Source organism: Lygodium microphyllum, chromosome 24, assembly GCF_053477565.2.
Source record: "Lygodium microphyllum isolate KBCC chromosome 24, Lygodium_microphyllum_v1.1.10, whole genome shotgun sequence".
NCBI classification, from domain to species: Eukaryota; Viridiplantae; Streptophyta; class Polypodiopsida; order Schizaeales; family Lygodiaceae; genus Lygodium; species Lygodium microphyllum.
Window position 1 is genome coordinate 11,039,263 of NC_141158.1, and position 24,023 is coordinate 11,063,285.

General features: G+C 38.7%; 1 protein-coding gene across 1 annotated transcript; it reads left to right on the forward strand.

The window, feature by feature from the left end:
- Positions 1 to 3,967: 3,967 nt before the first annotated feature.
- Positions 3,968 to 15,370, forward strand: LOC148014840 (abscisic acid receptor PYL10-like). The gene is made up of 5 exons (XM_087665575.1): positions 3,968 to 4,435; positions 4,881 to 5,084; positions 5,271 to 5,386; positions 14,649 to 14,781; positions 14,903 to 15,370. The coding sequence occupies exons 1-4, from the start codon at positions 4,304 to 4,306 to the stop codon at positions 14,749 to 14,751; spliced, it is 555 nt and encodes a 184-aa protein (XP_087521701.1). The 5' UTR covers positions 3,968 to 4,303; the 3' UTR covers positions 14,752 to 14,781; positions 14,903 to 15,370.
- The last annotated feature ends 8,653 nt before the right edge of the window (positions 15,371 to 24,023 follow it).

Below are 24,023 nucleotides of genomic sequence, written 5' to 3' on the forward strand. Positions count from 1 at the left end.
TGGTATCATGGTATAGTGGTCAAAATGCATTGTTTTTTGATGGATTAGGCAATCATACTCATGCCAAAACTTATCCTTTCACTTGTACTACAGCGAGTGGACCTATAGGTGATGTGTCTTCTACTGTCAGAGGATGGCTATGTAGTCATGATGAAACATCCACTAACATGGATATGTCAATGAGGGGGAGATTAGATAAATGCAAATGATGATGTTACTAGCATGCTTACATCTAGATATGAGACACTTGGTAGCGACTATATTTATAGTGAATTGGATATACCATCTGCTATATGACACCTAGATTAAGGAAAAGCAAGTATGTATCTCCTCATGAGAGGCAATTGCATAGTAAGCCGTAGATAAGAAGGTAAAAAAGGGTCAAAAATCCTATTGATAGTGTAACTTATAGTGGGTATTCGGCCACACATTTTGCCTACATGACTAAAGTGATGGGTCACAAAAATCCTACGAAAAATTTGGTGAGGTAATTGGAGATGATAATTGGTGTGCTTCCATAGATGAGGAATACAGAATACTGGCTAAAACTTACACATGGGATTTGGTTAGTCTACCTAAAGGTAAAAAACCCATTGGTTGTAAATGGGTTTACAAAGTGAAATGCAAGGTAGATGGGTCATTGGAAAGATACAAATCCTGGCTAGTTGTTAAGGGGTATGCATAGTAGTATGCCTTGGATTATGAAGAGACTTTCAGCTTGGTTGCAAAGATAGCAACCGTGAGAACTATATTGCTTTACCAACATCTGAGGAATGGATGCTTTGATAGATGGATGTTAAGAATGCCTTTCTCAATGGAGATTTCATTGAGGATGTGTATATAGAATAGCCTGAGAGCTATGTACATCCTGATTATCCGAATCGTATGTGTAGGTTGAAAATGGTCTTTATGGATTGATACATGGATTGAGAGCATGGAATGCTCGCATTAGTATGTATTTATAGAAGCTTGATTTTCGGATGGGACATGCAGACCATAGTCTACTTATAAAGAAGACACAAGTTATGTATTCTTTGTGATTTATATAGATGACTTGATCATTACAAGAGAAAATGATCATGGTATTGCTAAAATTAATTCAATGTTATAGGCTGAGTTTAGGGTGAAAATTTTGGGAGAACTCAAATACTTTCTTGGGATTGAGGTTGTGTCTACACCTCAAGGAATCTGGCTGCTACAAAAATAGTAGGCACAAGTTATGCTACTAAAATAGGGAATGATAGAATGTAAGCCCATGGAAACACCACACGATCAAAATGTCAAACATGCAGTTGATGTTCGAAGTGAGATAGAGAATGTCACTATGTATAGGAAAATGGTGGGCAATGTGATGTATCTTACTATTACCCATTCTGACCATAGTTACTCAATGGGGATGATCATGTGAAACTAAATGCACAAGACAAAAGAGAAACATGGAGCTACTAAATGTAGACCTATGGCTCCAACCATAACTCTGGATTCAGTGACTCCCATCTCTTTGTCCTCGCTTCCTAGGGTAAAAATTAGGGGCAAAATTTAGTGTCCAAAGGCTACTTTTGTAAGGTTTTCTTGGTCATCAGGCTAATTTTTTGGGCCTAAGAACTCAAAAAAGAAAAAAACCCATATATATCAATTTATATTTTGACATGAAATTCACCCAAAAATAGCTTAAAAATACGGTCTTCTTTTAACATTCACGCAATTTTCTAAACCCTTCACCATTGATTAGCAAAACATTCGCCCACCTATCTATACACTAAAAATCCAAGGAAACCCTTATTTTTTACCCTGTCGCTTTCCCTCCTCCCACTCCCCCATTGAATACTCAAGGGGGAAATATTTTTATGAATCAAATCTAGACATAATATCATAGTTTGAATCAACAAACCATTGAATCCAATGTACAATGGGAGTTATAGGAGACCCAATATGAATCAAATGGTGAAAGAGAAAGTTCTTGAAATATATATTCATAAAAAGACAAATTCTTTGAGGCCATATCAGACTTTGCTTTACTGAAACGTTTTTACTAGTCATATGAAGATAGCGCTGCGAAATGCATGGAAAATTGCCATATTTATCATGCCTTACAAAAAAAGGAGATATGATAGAGCCAAAAAATACATGACAAATCCTAATATATGTCCATTAATATTACTTTAATTGCTATTAATTGATGAACAACCTTTGCTCTCATTATCTCCAAGAAAAGTGTGATCCACAAGAAATTTTGCCACACCTCTAAACATATTCAGATGTGACTCATGTACACGTAGTTGAAATGAAGCATATGTATAATGGCTTGGGGAGGCTACACCTCTAACATATCTCGATTAGCAATATTAACATCTATGGAATCTTACAATAGTCTAGCTAGCGAAGTTGTAACTCCTTGGATCAAATTAATAACATCTTCATATGCCACCCTAGTATCTCTCCTTGCTCCTCCTACTTTCTCCTCAAAATGAGAGTTGTGTCTCATATTGTGCCCATTAAGTAACATTGTTTATTCATTACAAGGGTGATGGTGAACGGAACCTACCATCAATAAACATTAGATTGTGTATTGCATCAATACATATGAAATAATATCAAAACATGATTTGCATATAACCAACAAGGTATCTATACACACTCATAGCTCAACACTTGTACAATTTTTGAAAGTTTGAATAAGCATTTACATGAATCTCTAAAAAGAAACACTATGTATTACATGTTTGTGTTTGCCACATCTAGGAAACGGACTTCAATCCCCACAGTTTTCCAATCTTAATAAGCCTTCCATGTGGGAGGATCGGACTTTCATTCCCACATTTCTCCAATGTCATGAACATTTCATGAAGAAACTAAGGAAATGTGTGGCTTGCATGTGTGATAAATCTAGTTGGATTGATCAAATGTTAAATGCCTTGTCTCATGAGATTAGATTAATTGATCAAATGGCTCTTCTAGTATTCTCATTGGTTTCTTCATGACAACTTCATGAGATTGAAGAAATGTGGCATGTACAAATCTTTTCCCCAGTTCTGCTGATATTTGGACTGATACTAACTTTCTCTATTGTTTCTGGCATATTCTCCTCTTTTGTCTTATTATCTTGAATCCTTACCTCAAAAGGCATACATGCAACATTCTTCAACATGAATTATTTCTATATTGATGAGACATATAAAAGAATAACAATGCCTAAATGCACATGAATTATATTACAAAACAACAATATTGTACTAAATTGCACATACATTATGATGTAGAAAACAATGTACATGTTAAGTGTACATGAAGTAGTGCAATAATGATGCGAAACGCATAGGCATGGATCCAAATAGCAAAAACAACAAAGAAAGCTCTAAGCATCCAAAATAAATTGATGGAAACTATCAATTGTTAAGATATTAGAGGTAAAGTAAACATGATATCTTGAGAAGATGTTCTCTCCACTCTAGGAAGGCTCCCATACCTTTGATACAAGGTCCATCACCTCAAAGCACCCTAAACTTAGATGATAAGCTAGATGAAACGGAGAAGAAGAAGTTATAAATTCATTGATAGTTGATGTAGATAACACATCAAGGAGTTGGAACCCTAAATAGCAAAGCAAACACAAGCTTGTTCTTGACGCATTTAAGTATGCATAGGTAGCATTATTTAGAAAGGCATTAAGTATATCCATCATCTCCACGCTTTGGACACACCCTCCCCCATCTCAAGGAAAGCCAAAGCACATCTTGCATAAGAAGAAACATCGAGATCCGTGTAATAATAGTGGCATGTGAATGCCCGCTTCATGGCGTCACGTTACTGATGAAGAGAACTAGTGATAAACAAGGGCGGGGATGTCAATTTTGTGTTGAAGTTTTATGGTATATAATCACTCATATGTTGTACTCGCCTCACATTTGCTCCTAATTCCTACAGGCAATCTGCACTACCCAACGCATCTTGAAACCGTGCGCATCTGATGGTTTTTTCTTCCTCATCTTATGTTGCCATCCCAGCTGGCGATCGTTCCCGAGCGAGCTAGCTTTCCCCTTTTCGAATCTTCCAACCTCATGAATTATATCAGGCCTTGATAGTTTCTTCTCGATCTTCAAATCCGGAGAAAGAAGAAGGCGACGCCTTTCCCCGACGCTATAAAAGGAGGTGGCCATGCCATCCTTTTACTCCTCCTGGACCTTCTCGCAGGGCCTTCATTTCCTTATTCTTTAGCCTTGGTTGCTTTGCGGCCTCTCGATTCTTTCCTTTCTCTGTGTATTCTGCTAGTAGCTGCAGGTGCCTACAGCATGCATGTGTGATCATGGACCCTGCTAACTCAGAGTTGCTCGACAATTTCATGCGTCAGCACTCCAGCCGGCTCCACCCGCAGGGATTTCTTGAGAATCAGATCGGCAACGTTCTCACCAAAAAGATCCGAGCTCCTGTCTCTGCGGTAAACATCTAGCTGAGCTAACAGCTTTCCTGTATCTGACTTCTTACAATGCGCCGATTCAAGCTTCTTATACCATTAATTGGTTGGATTTTGCCTGAAACGTACTATACTATCTGGACTTCATTAATCTTGCATTGCACATCATTCCTTGGCGCAGTATTAACTTATTAAACTGTGCAGGTCACGCTTAGCCTACCTTTTGATACGTAAAGATGTGCATCATTCGATTGAGATGCCTTTTAGAAATCATTATTTCTTTCTTCCTCACTTCAGGGAGGATATGGAACCACATTTCTTACGGTATACTTGTACATTCTGTGAAACAGCATATTACCGAGTTAGAAGAGAAGTCACCTTGGTATCATACATATCCACGTTTGGTGAATTGTTGAGTTGATTGTGTTCTTAAAATTTAAATCGCTCTGGTTCTGTCTTATATTATCAGGTTTGGGCCATCGTGCGCCGCTTTGATGAGCCTCAGACATACCAGCCCTTTGTGCGAAGCTGTGTGACTCATGGGGAGATCCGAGAAGGTATGACCAGAGAGGTGCGTGACGCATGGTCAAAAAGCACTGAGGTGTTGGAACTACTGGATGATGATCGGCACATTCTTGCATACCGAGTTCTTGCCACTGATTCGCGCCTGAAAGTAAGACGTTGTATATGCACTGAAGTATTGATAAGTGAAGAAACTTTCGATCAGTAATATATCACTGTTACCTCTTATTGTTGATGGTTAGTCTCTTAGCTTATTTAAGTCCCATATTGCTTGGATGAAACTAACGAAAAACAGAAGAAGAGTTGATTAACGTGCTAATTTGTGAACTGCTTCCAGAATTACGGATCTACTCTCTCACTTCATCCGGAAGTTATTGATGGAAAGGAAGGAACGCTCGTGGTCGAGTCGTACATGGTCGATGTACCACAAGTCTTCACTGAGGAAGAGACCAGGTCTTCTGTGGAATCTGTTATAAAGTGTAACTTTAGATTACTTAAACAAATCGCAGAAATTAGACGTCGTCCATAGAATCATACATGCAGATATTTCCTGAAGCTGCGGGGGAATGGAAAAGCAGTTATATGGAACACACCAGGTTGTTTGAGAAGCGTTTTGTAAAGTTCTTTTGTGAAATGCAGTTGCAGCTCTCTGCAGAGGACGAATAAGGAAACGCTTGTTTGATGGCCCTTGCCTCACGAACAAGTGATATTTTTTGAAGTGACAACAGATTATGTTTGTGAAATGCTTTGCTATCGCTCGTATTGCCAAGCTGGTTAGGCATCGTATGTGTCATTTGTAAGATCTATTGACAATCATAGACAGCTATACATTATTCCCACCATGCAAAGTTCTCACAGTATTTGTTTATCTGGCTACTATCCCGCTTAATTAGTGTTCTACTATGTATAGTGTGTTCCTGTATGCCCATGTTGTTTCTACGTGTGTTCAAAGGCATTATGTAGGACTCAGCTTGTGCATCTTCTTAGAACGCGTAGCATCTTTCGTAAGTAGGAAAACCAGACGAATTTCGTCATGCTTGGGAGTTTCATGGTTGGAATGCCAAGATGTAATACTTAGGCTACGCGATTTTTGCTCAACTCCTACAGCACCTCTAATTAGACTTCCCTCACGACGTCAGGAGGTGTGCGGCATTGGAGGTCTATAATTACCCTTTCTTGTCTTGTGACACAAGTATGTGTGCTTTCACATCAGTTTATGAAACGTTATAATATACCTTTCATGCACCAGTCAAGGAGGGCTAGTCCTGCCACTTTTTGCGGTTTTACTTGGGCAGTTTGCTGAAATGGTCGGTGACCTTGCATTGGTCAGCACGTAGTACCTCGCTGGAACAGCATTGGCAGCACTATTAGGCTTTCTTATTGGAAATATTTGATATCACAGAAAGATAGTCTCTTCTGCAGGACAAAGGTTTGAAGCTGTATGAAGGGAACAGAATCTTGCATTTTCACTGGACAGTTTGTTTACATCGTTGCTTTGTTACGTACAACCCTAGACACTGCTATTCTGTATTTTGCTGGAAGTTTAGAACACATTGTCGACTTACATTAACCTTGGCTTTTCAGGGTTTGTATTGTTGTAAGTACTCGATGCTACTTGTGTCCTTTGAAGGGAAGTAGCTACAGTTGTATAAACACTTTGAAAGGTATTGGGGTATATAATGATTATGAATCACAGAAAACTCTCCATTACGGAATCATATTGTCCACTGCTGTAAAAGGACCTCCTATGCTATAATGCTTCTAGAATAAGCGACAGGGCTGAACAGTTTGCAGAAGGTCAAACTCGAACGAGCGTCTTCTGAAGTAGGAGGATCACCTGTCAAGCATCTAGACCGGAATTCCACATCATGCTGTGGTGACCAATGACCATTTTGGACCCCTCAAATGTTTCTTTGAAACTTTTCAATTTTGGGCCGGTTAGTGCCTTGAAACTGTCGCATTATTGGCCTCGGTTTCAGAATCAGCCCTTCTTCCCTAGCCTTTACAAGTCGATGAAGGATTTTACACCAACCGCTGGCTTGTACTCGGAAGTTTCTCATCAATGTTTACATTTCTACAATTATATTTCCACCTTCTGTCAACGTGACAATGATCAGATACATATCAGATACATAGAATGACTAAAATCTATATTTCTCTCTATCTGTCAGTGCATTTCTCAATTTTCTCCTTCAGCCTTTATCCGTCCCTCATTCTGCTGGAGATGCATGGGAAGATTGGAAGAAAACAAGGGGGCTAATTTCCCATGGTGGAGGTAGGGGAGGGATGGAGAGAGTATGTTGATCACATGGAGGCGATAGGGTCTGCTTGGAAAAGCGATTCGATGGTGAAGTAACGAGGGCAGTCTCACAAATGACGGAATGGGTCACCAAGAAGATAGAGTTTAGTGGGTTAAGGTGGCCCTCCATTGAGCAAGAAATAGCGTCCAAATTCCTTGCATGAGTGCTAACATGAAGTGTGCAATAATAGTTAGAGACGGAAACCAAGATGCCATTGAAGTGACTTCTCCAACAAGTACTAAATTGTGTTGATTTGCAGGCACATAATTAACTCTATGTTCTTCCATTTTTATGCCATTTGGGAAGGTGATCGTGAGTTTGCCATATCCATATACTTATTGTGCACTATGGTTTCCCATGAGAATACTAAAAGGATGATGAAGGGATTAGTGTCAAGTGAATGATATTTAGATTTTCTTGAATGATCTTGTAGAGTCTACTCATGGTTGAATCTTGGTGATCAAGCCTTGGAGTTCTAGAGTGGATGTAGCTTCAACTACAGACTCATGCATAGGTGGAGCCATCCTCCATCACCTTTGTCTCCATCTCGGGTAACTTACTCATGAATATATGTGTGCATCACATGGGTTCAAAATAAGGTATTTTTCAAATACTATTTTTATACATTTTTTACATATACAAGGGTGTAATTTCATTGGCATTGTTGGCATCTTAGATGATAACAAAGTCAAACAACCTAGACAAGAAGTTACTCGAGTAGGATTAAAATTGATTGAGGTGCAGATTGTCATAAAGTATTCTAGATTTTTATGATTTGTATAGACAGTCATCTACAATGGCAAGGAGTTCTTTGTCATGGATCTCATAGTTTATCTCTAGAGAGGAGAACTTCCTTGAGTTGAATGCCACTGGATGCATATGGCCATCATCTCTGTGCTGCTAGGACAAGATGACTCATAAGGCATAGTCTAATGCATCAAAGTCCAAGAAAAATGGTGTGGTAGGATTTGGGTGGACTAGGATTGGGAGAGTGATGAAAGCTGTCTTCAACTTTAGAAGGCCTTATCGATTTCTGGGATCCATGAGAACTTCGAGTTTCCTGTAGTGAGTGGTGTGACTACCTTTGAGTAATCCTTGATAAATATCCTTAAGAATTTGGCAAAGCCAAGAAAACATTGGATATTGTGAGCACATGTGGGTGTGTGCTAGTCAAGAATAGTCTCGATCTTCTTGGGATCTATGAAGATTTCTCTTTAAAAGACATTGTACCCCAAGAATTCCACTTTTGTCTGATGGAAAAAACACTTCTCAAGTTTTGTATATAGTCCTTTTTCTCTAAGATTTTCCAAAACTAATTTATATGGTTCTCATGCTCCTTTGGATCTTTTGAGAATATCAAGACATCATCCAAGTATATAACAACAAAATCATGTAGAGCTATCGGAAGATATCATTCATCATATGTTAAAACACTGCAATAACCATACCTTGTGTGAAAGGCTATCTTCCATTTGTCTCCTTATCTAATATGTACAAAATTTTATGCCCCTCCTAGATCAACCTTTGTGAAGATTGGCTTTTACGAGGTGTTCCAAGAGCTCTGGTATCAATGAAAAAGGGTATTGATTCTTGACTACTGTCTTGTTGAGTCCTCAATAATCCACACATATTTGAAGTGACCCGTCTTTCTTCTTTCCAAATAGAATTGGGGCTCCAACAAGAGACTTTGACTGCCTAATGAACCCCTTGACTAAGTTGTCATCAATTATCTTGTGTACTTCAGCTAGTTCATCAAGGGATACCTTGTCGATGGGTCCAAAAGCTTATTGAGTCCCCTCATGGAGTTCTATAGCACAATCATATGGTTTGTGTTCAGGTAAGAGATGTGCATTCTTTTTTTAAAAGACATCTTGGAATTCTTGCTACTGGCTTGGTAGCTTGACAAAATTATCCTTCCTAGATTATTGAGTTGGTATATGATATATTATGTAGGTCAATTCTTGCCTTCTTGTGTGAATAAAAGCTTTGGTTCCTAGAAATACCCACTTTCATTGATTTTTATGACATGTAATCTTTTTCTTCACCCAATCAATTTATGGATTTTATTTCATTAGCCAAGGCATCCTAAGAATGATTGGATTTGTGGGACCGGATATAACATTAAAGCATACACTAGATTTGTGATCACCAAGAGTTACCATGAGTTGTCAGGTTTCCTTAGTAATATCTCAAGATGCTTTAGGTCTTTCATCCATGACTTCAACTGTTGCAAGATTATCTTTTGGAGTACTGAAACCTACTATCTATTCACAAAGCCATCATCAATGAAACATGTGGAGGCCTCGTATTAGTTGAAAAAGGCTATGAGGGAAAGGGTCTTTAGCAAGATCATCTTGACTCTCACAACGAAAGTTTCCATGGGTGTGGTTGGAATCAAGAGACCCTTTTTTATATCAAGGTCTGGTTGTATGGTCTCATGTACAACCAAACATCATCATTTTCCTGCTTGAGAATAGTTGCAACAATTATTGGGGTTCTTACCCTCCTATTTGGGTAATTTAGGGTGATCTATCTAGGGTTTCCACAATATAGGTATAGATTATTGTCTCTTCATATTTGATTTTCTTGTGGGATCAAGGGCTAGAATTTGGTATTATATATTTGCAATGGTTCAATGTTGGTTTTTTCTTTGATTGGGTCTCTAATTGGGGTTGGATTCCATTAGTGAGACCTTAATTCTTCATGCTTTTCTTGCTTCATCTCAAACAATATGTTATCATAGTGGATGGATTGCATGATATAATTATTCAATGTTTTTGCCTTAGGCATAGAGAGCATGAGGTCCTCAATGTCATCTTGAAGACCCCATCTAAATTGGTTGATAAAATACCCCTCATGCTATGGGAGGTCATGGATTAATTTTCTAAATTGAGGTGTATAAGCAGAGGCATTGCGGTTACCTTGTCGTAGCTTCCAAAGTTTTGTTTCTACTACTTGACTAGTGTCTACATCTCCAAATGTGAAAGTGAGCTCACAAAGAAATACCTCATAGTTATTAAGTACTAGCATATTCTTTTCAAAGTTTGGAGCAAACCATGATAAAGCTTGACCACGAAGCAAAGTACTAATGCATCCCACCTTGGAAGCATCATCTGGATACCTATCCTATTGCATGCATAAATAGTGTTTTACTTTTGTAGGAATCCCTTGAGCATCGAACGGTAACCATTGAACTTCTTTGGCATGATGATCTTGACTTCTCTTGTTGGGGATTGATAAACACGTAGAATCATTTGATCACTTCCTTTTTTGTTTTTCAAGTTTCGAAGTCGATCTTGCCTCTCTTGAAGCGCAGGGCCTAGATGAAAAGGGTACTCTATTTGAATTTATGCTTGTCGCTTATTGAAGTCTTGAATTTTTTATTAGAGGTCTCGCTAGAGGTTTTGAAGGGAGGCCATGATTCTTTCAAGGGTTGCCTCAATGGTGCTTAGTAGGGCTAGAAAGTAGTCTTGCTAATTTATTATAGGAGCACTAGACTTTGCTTGAGAGACTAGAGTAGATAAAGATTTGTTAGAAGAATTTTTATTACAATATAATCCCATGTAGGCACACAAGGTTGAATGGTAACTGAACAAGATACATAGAATCCCACAAATCGGGACTATAGGTATAGAACATAGGACTCGATAGGATATGAAGCATCCCACAATCTGGGACCGTAGGTGTGGATAGAAGATATCTAAACTACAAGATCCCCCTTGATGGGATGAACAAGATATAAGAAATTACTAGACAAGATCTCGTACTATGAGATTACAAGGTGACGAAACAATGAGAGTATAATGGAAGACAAGACAATACAAGATACCATGACTAAACAAGAACTAGAACTGGAACTCGAAGTTACTTACTTGGAGGTCTCAAATCCTTGAGCTGCCAAGCTTGGCATTGGAAAGACTGAGGAGCTATACGGTGAGCCCCTCCTTTTATAGGCATTAAAGTGCAACTAAAGATCTTCTAGGCATGTCCGTGATAGGATCTTTGGTTAGTCATGTTGCCGACTATTTTATCCTTTGGCCCAAAAGTGACACCATGCTCGAGTTTGGGATACTATGGGAAAGTACCCATGGAGTGGCCTAATTCGTGAGTAGTAATCCATGGGAGTTAGAGGAAATATTAGGAAGCAATAATGATGCTAGGATGGCGCATTCATTTATGATCCTTGATAATGACAACTCTTTAGAGGAAAAGACTATGATATCAATGGTCGGAGTAATACATGACTTTGATCGAAAGATACATCCAATACTACTACCTAATGAAGTTGAGTACCAAAGTGCAATCTCTAGGATCCAAAAAGCATTGGATGATATCTATGTATGTGGAAAACTAGTATTGGAGAGGAAGGTTCTATAGGAACATGTCTTCTATTCTAGGAAAATAGTGGTAAATGGGAATAGACTTGCTAATGTACCACCAATAGGGGATATAATAGATTCCATTTTGGAGATCATAGGACTCCCTAGACTACTCTATGAGTTGGAAAAATGAGATCTTAATGAAAATAGTAACCCTCCTACAATGGTAAAGGTGGAAATGGAAGAGGTTAGAGAGCCTAAGATGCTGGAACTAGGTGATGATGAATATGAAGATTTTAATGACCTAGTGTTGTTCCCAAAAAGAAGAGGACTAAATGCCATTCTTCTTATAGGGATCTCCCAATGTTTTATGGGCTAGTAAATGAGGATATGATTCTGCACTTAAAAGAATACGGCCTAACTTGCCTTGCAAGTGGATTCTATGATATACATTGGATCCTCATATTCTCAACTACCTAAAGGGAAAGGCTAGAAAATGGTATTCAAGCCTCCCAAGAGGATCAATCATAACCTTTGAGAATTTGTGTGATATATTCCTTGATGAGTATGAGAAGAATGTTCCCATGGCTCAACTCTGAGAACAACATATGTAGATTAGACAAGAGTCATATATCTTCATCACGCAAAGAGTCAATAAGAGCCTTTGATGTCATTCTAAATCTTTGGCCAAGAAAAGTTAGTCAATTACTAAAAGATGTGCTTGGTGAAATATTTGTCAATGGCTTGAACATAAACACACAATTCAAAGTTAGGATTAGGAACCCTAAGTCACAAAAGGAGGAAAAGGTTCATTATTAGAGATACATTCACAGGTTTTGGGAGAGCTATTGGAGTTTTCCCCGCATCCTTGAAGTTCATAAGGATTGGTAATATTTGTTTAATGTTAGTCATGTTGGAAGTACAAATGAGAGGTATACTAGGGAGAATCCTAGCATTAACTTTGATGATCCCAAAAGGGCCAAGACCTTAGCATCCAATGTAGCCAATCCTATGTTCCAAAGCCATGAGCTAGATGAAAATTGGTGTAAACCTAATGAGGGAAGAAAAATGGTTAAGCAACCCATGAATGGTCTAAACTAGGAACAAAATTATGTGAATGAAGTGACCCCCTCAAATATAGTTGATGCATGCTATCATGTGGAGGCCATCTAAACTATTGGAAGTCCTAGTGATAGCAAACCTAAGATTCATGATAATAAAGACCCATCTAGGGTTAGCTCTAGTAAAAGCATCCGATTTAGGAAATGTGATAAGTAGTAAGTGAGTGGATATAGATTGCAGTCATCATGAAAGAATATAAAAATAAAAGGAGTGGTGGCAACCAATCAAGCCATGTAATGAAAAAAATGAGATTGGTTTAGAGACCCAAAACCTCTAAAAGTGTGGCTAGTGGATTAGATGAAAAGAAATGAGTTCTAAGTGGGGTAGATGGTCAATTTCACAGTGGATGAGACAAAAGGTCATAATGATACCTCTAAAAATGTACACAAATCTAGGATGCAAAAAGGTGATGGGCCTAGGATGGAAACCCTACCTAGTTAGGGCTGTCACAATGTTACATGCAATAATCCAATTAAGGAAGGTTTGAATGAGCCTAAATCAGTGTATCTCTTTGTAAAAGAGGGCTTTGGAAAGTTGGAATGACTAGTCTATTTGAATGAGAAGACACATGAGCCCAATGAGATCATTCATTTGGCTAATAATAGCCGAGAAAAGATAGCCCACATTGATGTTATATTAGTGGAAAGGCTTGGACTTGTGGATATACAAGATCCCAAATTGAAACTTTGATGATCAATTTGTTGTGAGCTAGCTTGCATATGTGGCACAAGGCGGCCCTTGCATTTTGTATCATATTTGTAATTATCTTGGTTAGTCTGATAGGACGTAATGCATATGCCAAGAAAACCATGTGTTTAATGAATTAAAAGGACCCATTCTCATGAGGCCAAGATTACCATTTATTTTGCAATAAATTGATTGATTTCATTAGGCCAATATGGCCACATATTTGTTTGGTGTGAGTGCGGTTAATGGTTTCTTGTCTTAATATTGCACCAAACATATTCGATGGAATACCTGGAGCAAGACTCTCACTACACATAAGATTCTTATGGCCAAGTCCATGTGTTATTCTTATTTTACGAGTTCTTTCCCTTTGTGCTCTATATGTATATGTGTATATGGAAAATTTTCTTCTTTTGGGGACCACCACATCAAGGCATAAAGTCCTACGTTTTCTTTCACTATATTTGGGGAAGGTCTGAGCAATTGGCCATCTCTTGTAAAGGCATTACTAGTCACTCCAAGACCTGTTTTTAAGAGTAGTCCTTAGTGACCTTGTCTTGCTCACCACTAGGTAGCTATTTCTACAAGCTTCCGTTGGTTGTAAGGCCGATAGAGAAGCATCCCAAATAACAGAAAGAGAAAAAATAATAAATATATCTAAAAAATCTTGTATATATACAAAAGTGTGTAAAAAGGGGTTCTAACCCCTAAAATAAGAAAATAAAAGAAAGAAGTTTTCCAAGAGCAGATGATCATTTCCTTGTGAAGGTCTGGTAGGTTCTTGGGGAGAGTCAAGACACCTTGAGGTTGATGCCTTGTTATCCTAGTAGGGGTGATATGTAATTGAAAAATAAGCAAGGATGGTTGGAGTTAGGACCTAAGACTAATGCCTTATTCTCCTGGGGTCACAATACGCTCAACTCCCTCCTTTTTACATGCACTAGTATCAAATCTTGGAGTATAAAAAACTGATGAATCAAAAGTATGTGAACATACATGACTAGGCTATAGGAGTCCTCACCTAGTAGAAGTTCCTCATCTACTTATCCTAGGTCTCAGGTAGGCAAGTTAGACCACGACTTAGGATGACTCATTTGATAGTTCCTTTTAGCTAGTTTGTGTTGGAGCAATTAGTTAGCAACTAGTTCTTGATCTCTATTTGGCCTATCCCTTATGGATCTTCATGCCTTGATTTTGTCAAGGGATAGGGTAAGAGTTGTATTTGTGTTTTGTTGTGTATTCTTCTTTGTAGTAGCTTGATGCTCTTTATGGTTTCTGTATATGCAGATTAGCTCATGGATTTGATGGGCTGAGTTGCCTTATCCCATGGTTGCCAATGAGAGAGGATTTTATGATTGGAAAAATGGCAAAAAGTATCAAATGTCATTAATTTAAGTTAGAAATCAAAGTTTAAAGCAAGGTATGGATGCTTATCTGAAAATTTTAAGAGGTTAAGAAAGACGAAAATTCAAATTACTTCTGAAGAAAGACTTCACAATGGTTGTGAATTTTTCATAATTTTTTCGAGTGCTCGAATGAAGGGGACAAGGTCTAGCGGTAGGGGACTTCAAGACGAACATGCAAACATTTTTGAATCATCAATTAGATGCCAGATGCAGTGAAAGCTAAGCACAAAGAGTATAAAGGAGACTTTAATAACAAAGGGTCGTGCCCTTTGGGGGCCTAAAGTAACTTGAATTTTTTGTAATGTGGCAAGGAAGGGGTGTTTACTGATCGAGCAGAAAAAAAATGTGAAGATCTCCTGGTGCCATAATGATTTTTGATGTGGGGGGGCTAGGGGGCTGAAGAAGACTTGTATGATTTGATCAAATCACCCTGTTTGTTGACTTTTTCACTCCACATTGCTCATTTTCATTTTGAAAGTGATGGTGTGAAGAGAAAGTTCCAAATTCAGTCTTTCTCTTTCCTCCATCTCTCTCCTACAATGAATTGTTCATGCCCAAATGAATGGGAGTAGATCAAAATGAAGATTGGTTGTTTGGCTTGAACCAAGGATCATCATGAAATCATATTTATGCCAAGAGGAGTGATGACCAACGTGATTTGAATATCAATGATGGGTTTAAGCATACTCTCAAAATTCAGTTCTTGAAATCTGAAACCCGAAAAATAGTGGTAAGCCTCTTTTTAATGGAAATTCGAATCTTTGTTGACATTTTATGAGGTAAATCTTGTTCATATGTGATGTTTTTTTTTTTAAAGCTTGTTTGTAATGTGAAGGGATATGTGTCATAAAATACAAATCCCATGTATGCAATCATGAGTTATTAATTTTTGAAAATCTAAAATGCGTGTTTTTAAAGGAAAAATGATGTTCTTTGTTATTTCGAGCAATCAAAGCATGTTCATGTGGGATAAAAGTAAATGTGATGATAGATTCGACACTAAATTAATTTCTTGAATCAAAAAAATCAATATTAGATAATAAGATAAATCATAAAAAATTAAGAGAAATAAAAGAAGATTTTACCTATAGAAAAATTACTAAAATTTATGAATATCTCCGTGAATGTATGGTGGGGCTAGGGCATGAGGATTGGCCTCAACTTATTCTCATTATTTATGTTTAGTACATACTTATTGCTTTTTTTATAAGAACAATACATTAGAAATACTTTTCACACCTACCATCGAATGCAAAATCTTAAACAATAGAGAGAAAGGATTGTGGGAAGTTAAGCAACATGTGAAATCTAATTTTGTGTATATCTTGACATATAGGACTCGATTATTTTAAGTCTCCAAATAGAGGGTAGTAGCATGAATTATCTCGATGCTCTCTTGACAATGATGCATTGCGCTAGAGTGAAATCATGGAAATAATTATACGTGCACATCATTATTGTTTGATCTATAATTTTACTTACTCATGCACTCTATGGCATTCACTTTGCATCTGCATTTACATATATGGTATGGAGAGTATTATCTCTTAGACGCATAAAACTTGTTTTTGAGCGATTGCTCCACATTGAGTGTGAGCTTTCCTAAAGTTGTGGGTCTAGTATTCTCATTTTCTTAGGGACTGATGCAATAATGATTAAATTATCTTTTGAAATGAATATTGTAAAGATTGGACTATATTGCATATGTGTTTTATGTTGAAACGATGCATCCTGGGGCTAATCCTTAGGATGTAGGAGAGCCATAATGGGGCCATGGAAATAAGCTAGGTGGTGCTCTCTTTGTTTATGGTACGAGGTGTTAGACACCATTACATTTTGGTACTCCCAAAGCTTAGAGTCAGGAAGGACATCACATTGGACTACGATCTAGAGATGGTATCCACAAATGTATTCTTTCAATAAATCTGTTCATAGTGTCTATATGCTCCTACTCGCAAGGCTGTGGGGTTAGTTTAGTGAGTTTAGGAGGCTCGTCTATAAGAGTGCTAGAGCCAATGTTAGGCCCATTTTTTATTCCAACAATATATCCATATAATTTGACATGAGATAGATTTAGCTTTCTACCCATAAATTTCTCTTCAGATATCATACCATATACATCAGTAGTAGGTGTTCAATTCATAATGTATCCAGCACTAGCAATTTCTTTGGCTCAATAATAATGAGCTAGGTTTCTTTGTGACATCAATGTACAATCTACCGAGTCTACAATGTGTCTATTTTTTAGCTTAAGCAACTCCATTTTGCTGCGGAGTCTATCTACATGTGTATTGCCTCAATATATCACTTTTTGCAAAAAATAAGAAAACTCATTGGAGAGATATTCCCCTCCTCCATCTAACCTTAGGCATTTAATATACAATCTTATCTCCTTCTCGAACGGAAGCCTTGAAGTTCTTAAAGTGAGTGAACATATACATTTTCTCACTATAAAGTAAACCCATACTTTGCAATTTTGATCATCAATGAAGGAAACATAATACCTATAACCACTCAAGGTTGTAGTCTTTATAGGACCCTACACATCAATATGTATCAATTCAAGTGGCTTTTTGCATGCATGCTTTTCATCTAGAAATGTATGCCTTGCTTTTCAAATTGACATGCTTCACATAGTTTATGCATCCCATTAATCCTAAAATTGGGCAAGCTATCCATGACTTATTTTGACTGCATATCTTTCAACCCTTGCATATTCACATGACGAAATCTCTTACACCAAATTTCTATATCACCCACAACACTTAAACCTTGTGCAAATATGGTAGCATCCATTTTAAGTAGACTTACATCAAGAGTAAATAATCATGTGCTAACACATTTTCCTTTTGCAATTCACCTAAAATTATTTTTGACATCTTTTATATAACAACCATTAGATGTTAATCGAACTTGCAATTCCTATTCTACCATTTGACTAATAAAAGCCAAATCTTTTAATAATATTTGATACATGTAGCACATTAGTCAAGTATTTAGTTTTTCCATCTTGCATACTCAAAGGAACATCTCCATATGAGTAATGAGGTGATCTCTATCAATCCCTATCTTCCCATAGCTTGGAGACTCTCAACTATGTATTTCTATAAACAACTCTCCATGATAAGTCATGTGGTTACAGATGTCTGAATCTATATACCATATATCACTCTTTGATGAACCATTAGCAATCATAATATTCATAAAGTATTGAATAACAAACAATTATCCACTTCTCTCATCATTGTTTCTACTAATAGATGTATAATTATCTTGTTGCTTTTTTTCATTTCTAACTTTAGCTTTCTTTTTAAATACATTTTTAGAAATGTATACTTTTTGAGAGCAATGCCAACACTCTTTGCTATCACCAAAATTCTGTTGCCTATTAGAATCTACAACTTGGCCTCTGACTTGTTGAGATATCGAGCTCCACTCGTGATACGCCAGGGTGACCGTTGTATATTTATGTCACCGACTTGTCAGTTGCAGACGCGGTTGGTACACCGCCCATGAATAATAGCTACATGATAGCTATCCTTATCTACTCTAGTTCGTGGCTCAGTTAGTATGCCACCTTAGTTAGTTGAGTTTGGTTTGAGACCCATATATAGGGTTCTTCTATTTCTTTGTACTTGAGTTTTTTTGGCTTACACAACTAAGAAGAGGAAAACTGTTTTCAACCTCCACCCTTGTGTGTCTTCCCCCATTGTGCAAGCAAGAAAGCTTCAAGCGAGACTCCTTCCTTCTCTCCCACAATCTTGACATGGTATCAGAGCCTTGTTCGTGGTAAGGAGCTCAAGAAAGCAAGCCAAGCTCGCGGTGGTCTGGTAAGAGGAGCAGTGTTGCTTTCATTTCCTGTTTTGGGAGCAAATCTCTGCAGGTAGCACAGCCGGAAATTGCAGGAGTGCATTGTCTCAGGTTGAGACGCCCTTCGCGGTGAAGCAAGAGGGCAGTATATGCTGCGAGTAAGGGCTTTAGCCCTCGGCGACCTTGTTTTTTTGATTTGAGGCCATTTCGGGGCCTGTTTTGCAGACGGAAGTTTTCTGCACGCACTCAAGAAAAGGCTCAGTTTTATGCTGTGCGACCACTGTTCTACAGGTCGGTGAAAAGTTACTATAGAAATTGCATCGTATGCTTGTGCGCAGAGACATTGGGAGTTTCAGAATCATCCTTGGTTCCTGTTTATGCAAAATCGTCACTAGGAAGTGACTGTGTGGTCAAATACCACTTTCGCCAGTTTTGCAGATTTGCCCTTGTGAGGGTGAAGCTGTGTTTTTTGCAGTGACAGAATTTCTTGCAGTATTCTGTAATGGCGTCTGATTCTCTTTCACAGATTGTCACTGAAAAGCTTGACAAGAACAACTTCCAGGCATGGAAGTTTAGAATGACGAATTTCCTTATGGGAAAAGGATATTGGGAATTTGTTGCAGGAAATGAAGAAGAACCAGTTCTTCTTGATGTTCCCAATCAACAACAAATGTAGGCATTTAAAACATGGCATGAGAGAGCCAGGAAAGTTATGTATTGGCTGTCTATCAGTATTTCAGACTCTATGATTGTGCATATTCAGGATGCAAGTACGCCAAAGGAGGCATGGGATACTTTGTCAAAAATGTATAGCACAAATACGCAAGCCAGGAAAATGCAGCTCAAGCAAGAGTTGCATAATGTGCAAAGAGAAAGTATGAGCATCAACGACTACCACATGAAGGTGAAGAAGATTGCAGATGCACTTGCTTCCATTGGGTCGCCAGTGGAAGATGATGATTTAGTTTCCGTGACCTTGAATGGTCTAGGAAAGGATTATGCACAGTTTCGGACATCCATTTCAGTTCGTGAAAGATTTCCTGATTTTGAGGAGTTGATTGCTCTTCTAATTTCTGAGGAACAGAGAAATGGTGGTGCATCTTCTTCAGGAGGAACTTCAAAAGAAGCTGTCTTCTACTCAAATGCTGGAAGAGGTAGAGGCAGAGGTAGAGGAGGCCGATTTGGAGGCCGTGGCAGAAATCAGAATATGCAGCAAACTCAAGAAAACCAGTCCTATGGAGGAGGACGTGGTAACTCTAGAGGCAGGGGGAGCCAAAGAGGTCGTGGTGGATGGCAAAGAGGCCAAAATGCAAACAGTAATGTTGAATGCTACTACTGTGGTAAAATGGGTTATATGGCTAAAGACTGCTATAAAAAGCAGAATGACATCATGAATGGAAAACTGCAACAAGGGAATTATGCATCTTCTAGTAGACAGGGTGATGACAGAAATGAGCATTTGTTCATGGTGCAGCACATGAACAATTCTATGACAAGTGCAGAAGAAAGCAATGATGTATGGTATGTTGACTCAGGTGCATCAAACCACATGACAGGTCATGCAGAATGGATGGAGGATGCAAGGAAAATGGAAAAACCAGGATTTGTGGAGACTGGTGATGATACTGCACATCCTATTGTGCAGATTGGAAAAATTCCCTTGTCTATGCAGGGTGGAAAAAAGAAATACCTGTCCGATGTATTTCATGTCCCGAATATCACCAAGAATCTGGTTTCAGTTGGTCAAATGGTTGAACAGGGCTTGCAGGTCAGATTTAATCCTCATGGATGCTTTGTTGAGGATATGAAAAATAAATGTCGCTTGATAGCAAAAGGAAAGAAGAAGGGCAGAATGTTTACATTGGATGCAGACATGTCTGAATTGAGTGCAGCAATGTTTGCACATGGGACCGGTGTAGTTGCAGATATTGATATCTGGCATAAACGCATTGGTCATGTTAATGTACAGCGACTTAAATCAATGCAGGCCCAAAATATTGTTGCAGGATTGCCCAAATTCAAGGTTGCAGAAATGCATAAGGTATGTGAAGCCTGTCAGTTTGGAAAACAGGCAAGGAAACCATTTCCTAGACATGTTCAAGAGAGTGAGAAGCCATTGGAATTAATTCACTCTGATGTGTGGACAACTAAAGTTGCATCTCTTGGAGGCTGTCATTATTTTGTCAGTTTTATTGATGACTATAGCAGAAAAGTTTGGGTGTATTTTATGAAAAAGAAAAGTGAAGTTTTTGGGCATTTCAAAACTCTTAAAGCTATGGTTGAAAAAGAAACAGGCTTGCAGATAAAATGCCTAAGGTCAGATGGAGGGGGAGAGTACCTCTCAAATGAGTTTGCAAAGTTCTTGCAGGAGCATGGCATAAAGCAGCAATATTCATGCAGTTATACCCCACAACAAAATGGAATTGCAGAAAGGAAAAACAGGCATATTGGAGAGGTATCTCGTGCCATGCTCAATGAAAAAGACTTGCCAGATTTTTATTGGGCTGAAGCAGTTGCTACAGCAGTCTACATAATGAACAGGACTCCCACTGCAGCAATACATGGAATGACTCCAGAGGAGAGGTATACTGGTAGGAAACCAGATATTTCTCATTTGAAAATTTTTGGTTGCATTGCCTATGTACATGTGCCAGATGAGCTGAGATCCAAGTTGGATCCAAAAGCTGAGAAGTGCATCTTTATTGGTTACTCTCTGCAGCAAAAAGGGTATAGATGCTATAACCCTTCTACTCGTAAGTTTACAGTGAGCAGAGATGTTGTTTTTGATGAGATGAGTAGCTGGTATAAACCAGTAAATGTGGTTGATGATGAAGATGCACAAAATGGTAATGCTACACAGAATTCACAGCAGCAGTCACAAAATATTAGTGGACCTGGAGCGTCCTCTAGCAGTGGTTCACATTCTTCGCCATGGACAGGCAGATTGAGATCAGGAGAATCTTCTCAAAGCAATGCAGATAGTGGTATGCAGGTATCACGAAAAGGAAAAGAGAAGGTTGATCAGCCCATGTTTGATGTGAATGCAGGTCACTCTTATGTGGATGGTGAATCCAGTGGCTCCGAACAGAGCATTGATGATGAGTTGGGTATTCCTTCTATTGTTACACCTGGAGTAAGGAAGACCAGGGATGTTTTGAGAGCACCTGGGAGTGAACCTACTTTGCACAGGTCTACAAGAGCTAGGTATCCTGTGGATAGGCTGAAATATGATGGATTTACAGCCATTCACTATGCATATATGGTCAAAGTGATACAGGAACCAGAACCCACATCTTTTGAGCAAGCCATGGGAAAAGAAAAATGGGAGAAAGCCATGGATGAAGAAATGGATGCCTTGGAAGCAAATGCTACATGGGAGTTAGTACCTTTGCCTAAAGGTAAGAATGCAATTGGCTGTAAGTGGGTTTATAAGGTGAAGCACAATGCTGATGGTTCTGTGAACAGATACAAGGCAAGATTAGTAGTCAAGGGGTATGCACAAACATATGGCATTGACTATGAAGAAACATTTAGTCCAGTTGCAAGGATGGCAACCGTAAGAGCAGTCATTGCTATGGCTGCATCAAAGGGATGGTCTTTACATCAGATGGATGTAAAGAATGCCTTCTTGCATGGTGATTTGCAAGAAGAGGTCTATATGGAGCAGCCACCAGGTTATGTGCATGTTGTTCATCCTGAGTTTGTTTGCAGGTTGAAGAAAGCCTTGTATGGCTTGAAGCAAGCACCTAGAGCATGGTCTGAAAAGATAGGACAGTATCTTGTCACTATTGGCTTTCAGATTTCCAAGGCAGATTTCTCACTTTATGTGAGAAAAACAGAGAAAGGTATTATGCTGCTTGTCATTTATGTTGATGATTTGATTATGACAGGTGACAGTGATGAAGATATCCTTCATGTGAAAATGCTATTGAAGCAGAAGTTTGAGATGAAGGATTTGGGAGAGCTGCGTTATTTCTTGGGCATTGAGGTGATTAGATCACCAAGTGGGATACAGCTCTTGCAGAGGCAGTATGGATTGGACATGCTGTCCAAATATGGGATGACAAGCTGTAAGCCTATTTCAGTTCCTTTGGAGCAAAATGTGAAGCTGAGCACAGATGCAGGTGAGCTTCTAGAAGACCCTACTATGTATAGACGCATAGTAGGAAGTTTGATTTATATGACTATTACCAGGCCAGATTTGAGCTATGCTGTTGAATTGGTAAGTCAGTTTATGCAGGCTCCAAGGAAACCACATTTGGATGCGGCTAGACGCATACTTAGGTATGTGAAGTCCACATTGCAGTATGGACTATTTTATGAGACTAGGGTTCAGATACAGCTGCATGGATACACTGATGCTGATTGGGCTGGTAGTATTTCTGATAGACGATCTACCAGTGGATATGTATTCTCTTTTGGGAGTGCTGCAGTCACTTGGAGCAGCAAGAAACAGCCTACAGTTGCCTTGTCGAGCACAGAGGCTGAGTACAGGGGTACAGCAATGGCTGCATGTGAGGTAGCTTGGTTGCATAAGCTACTTTATGATATGCATCAGTCTACAGATGGGCCAGTTGTCATTTATTGTGACAACATGAGTAGTATACACTTGGCAAATAACCCAGTCTATCATGCTAGAACAAAGCACATTGAGGTGCATTATCACTATGTGCGAGAGAGGGTTTTACTAGGTCTTATTGATCTAGTTTATGTCAGCACAGAGGATCAGGTAGCTGATATATTCACGAAGGCATTGGGCGCAGAGAAGCTGCGCAAGTTCAGAGACCTGCTTGGTGTGCAGGAATTGGGATTGAGCTCGAGGGGGAGTGTTGAGATATCGAGCTCCACTCGTGATACGCCAGGGTGACCGTTGTATATTTATGTCACCGACTTGTCAGTTGCAGACGCGGTTGGTACACCGCCCATGAATAATAGCTACATGATAGCTATCCTTATCTACTCTAGTTCGTGGCTCAGTTAGTATGCCACCTTAGTTAGTTGAGTTTGGTTTGAGACCCATATATAGGGTTCTTCTATTTCTTTGTACTTGAGTTTTTTTGGCTTACACAACTAAGAAGAGGAGAACTGTTTTCAACCTCCACCCTTGTGTGTCTTCCCCCATTGTGCAAGCAAGAAAGCTTCAAGCGAGACTCCTTCCTTCTCTCCCACAATCTTGACATGACTCCCCCTTCCTTAAGACTATCCTTCCCTATTTTATTGTGCATCATAACCTTCACCATGAGTGCAATCTTGGCCTCTATCTACGACCTCTACCTCTACTCATAGAGTAAAATACCTATTTATACTTGTTTTTACTTTGAGAAGAAGAGAAATCCAGGCTAAGGTTCTTCTTCTCAAGTATCATCATAGAAATCAAGTTTACAAAATCAGTGATATTATCCCTTGTATTCGTACATGACTTAAAGCTCTTGTATTTATCTCGAAG

Excerpts from the sequence above, each read along its gene's own strand:
- LOC148014840 (XM_087665575.1), top strand. The coding sequence starts at position 4,304 with ATGGACCCTGCTAACTCAGAGTTGCTCGACAATTTCATGCGTCAGCAC. Across the intron at positions 5,085-5,270 it reads CCACTGATTCGCGCCTGAAA|AATTACGGATCTACTCTCTC; the intron begins GTAAGACGTTGT and ends AACTGCTTCCAG. Across the intron at positions 5,387-14,648 it reads TTCACTGAGGAAGAGACCAG|ATTAGCTCATGGATTTGATG; the intron begins GTCTTCTGTGGA and ends CTGTATATGCAG.